This window comes from Etheostoma cragini, unplaced genomic scaffold (assembly GCF_013103735.1).
Source record: "Etheostoma cragini isolate CJK2018 unplaced genomic scaffold, CSU_Ecrag_1.0 ScbMSFa_1978, whole genome shotgun sequence".
NCBI lineage: Eukaryota > Metazoa > Chordata > Actinopteri > Perciformes > Percidae > Etheostoma > Etheostoma cragini.
In genome coordinates this window covers 1-1870 of record NW_023266088.1, presented here as the reverse complement: position 1 = coordinate 1870, position 1870 = coordinate 1, and the positions used below count along the sequence as shown (strand labels likewise).

General features: G+C 45.6%; 1 protein-coding gene across 1 annotated transcript; it reads right to left on the bottom strand.

The window, feature by feature from the left end:
- Positions 1-125: 125 nt before the first annotated feature.
- On the bottom strand, positions 126-1233 carry LOC117940227 (myosin-7B-like; the record flags this gene model as incomplete). The annotated part of the gene is made up of 2 exons (XM_034865578.1): positions 126-275; positions 1115-1233. Coding segments are annotated over 2 exons (269 nt in total), but the record flags the coding sequence as incomplete, so codon positions are not given.
- Between the last annotated feature and the right edge of the window lie 637 nt (positions 1234-1870).

The following is a 1870-nucleotide window of genomic DNA, read 5'->3' as shown; positions in this document are numbered from 1 at the left end:
CTACAACGTCCCTGTTAGTGATGGCGTTGCATAGTCTGTCCACCAGAGGACGCTCTACAACGTCCCTGTTAGTGATTGGCGTGACTGTATGAGTTTATTTTTCAGATTTTTTTCTCTCCTCTTACCTCAAAGATCTCAAAGCCGGCAATGTCGAGGACGCCGATGAAGTACTGGCGAGGAAGAGCGGTGTACAAGGACGAGTTGATACGACTCACCAACCACTTAAACATCCGGTCATACGTGGCTTTGGCCAGGGCTGCCACTGCATAGTAGACCTACACACACACACACACACACACACACACACAAAACACACACACACACACACACACAGAGACACACACACAGACACACACAGACACACACACAACAGGGCCATTTCAATGCATCTGTTACAGGATGCGGTACAGACACTGTCACCGAGGTTAGTCGAGGGCAGATTTGAGTCGAGCATGCGTCACTTTGCGACCAGTAGCCCCGAGATGCTAACGAGATGCTAACGAGATGCTAACGAGATGCTAACGAGATGCTAACGGGATGCTAACGGGATGCTAACGAGAGACTTCTGTAACGTAACCAAGTTGGTTCACTGCTAGCTTAGCAACAAGTTAACATCAAACACAACAAAGGTTGAATGGTGTTTTGAGCAACGTTTGAACGTTAGCAACCAAACAACCATAGATAGCTACAACGTTTCTGAGATGATTCCCATCTTCTGTTATTGTTTGTAATGAGAAAACTTTATGATTTTATGGATTTCACTGATTTCAGTATGACAGTTATGTCGTAAACCATCTGAGCACTCGACTCACATTGGACAGTGACACTCTACCCAACTCCAATCAGCTTGGAGGCGTTTACCTTCCTGCTAAACCAATCAGAATCATACACGAATTCCAAGGGCCAATCACAGAGTCACAACCCTGGTGTAACCCTCGCGTTGTGCTCGTGTCAAATCGACCCGTTTCAAAGTGTTTTATACCAGAAATATGGATTTATTAAACCAAATTGTCCATAAATAACCATGTGAGTTACCTTAGAGTGTAGTGTATATATGTAGATCTATATATATATAGATATGCATACATAGATTTTAACGGTCTGTGTGAGTTACCTGTTCCACCGTCTGTCCCTTGACGATGAACTCGTGTCCGACTTTGACGCGAGGGTTCAGGAGCCCCTTCAGCAGGTCGGCCGCGCTGACCCCCATCAGGTAGGCCGCCTTATCCACACCTGAACACAACACAACACACCTGAACACAACACAACACACCTGAACACAACACAACACACCTGAACACAACACAACACACCTGAACACAACACAACACACCTGAACAAACCTGAACACAACACACCTGAAAAATACACACAACACAACACATCTGACCACACATGAACACACCTGAACACAACACAACACACCTGAAAAATACACACAACACAACACACCTGAACACACCTGAACACAACACAACACAACACAACACACCTGAACACAAAACACAACACAACACACCTGAACACAAAACACAACACAACACACCTGAACACCAAACACAACACAACACAAGTCTCGTCTGCCAATATACTCCGCTGCAGGTGTGTGTCTGTGAGTGTGTTTGTGTCTCTGTGTGTGTGTATGTGTGTCTGTGTGTCTGTGTGTGTGTGTGTGTGTGTGTGTGTGTCTGTGTGTGTCTGTGTGTGTCCCTGTGTTTGTGTGGGTGTGTAAGTGTGTATTTGTGTGTGTCCCTATGTTTGTGTGTCTGTAAGTGTGTGTGTGTTTGTGTCCCTATGTCTGTGTGTGTGTGTGTCTGTGTCTGTGTGTGTGTCTGTGTGTGTGTGTGTGCGTCTCTGTATGTCTGTGTGT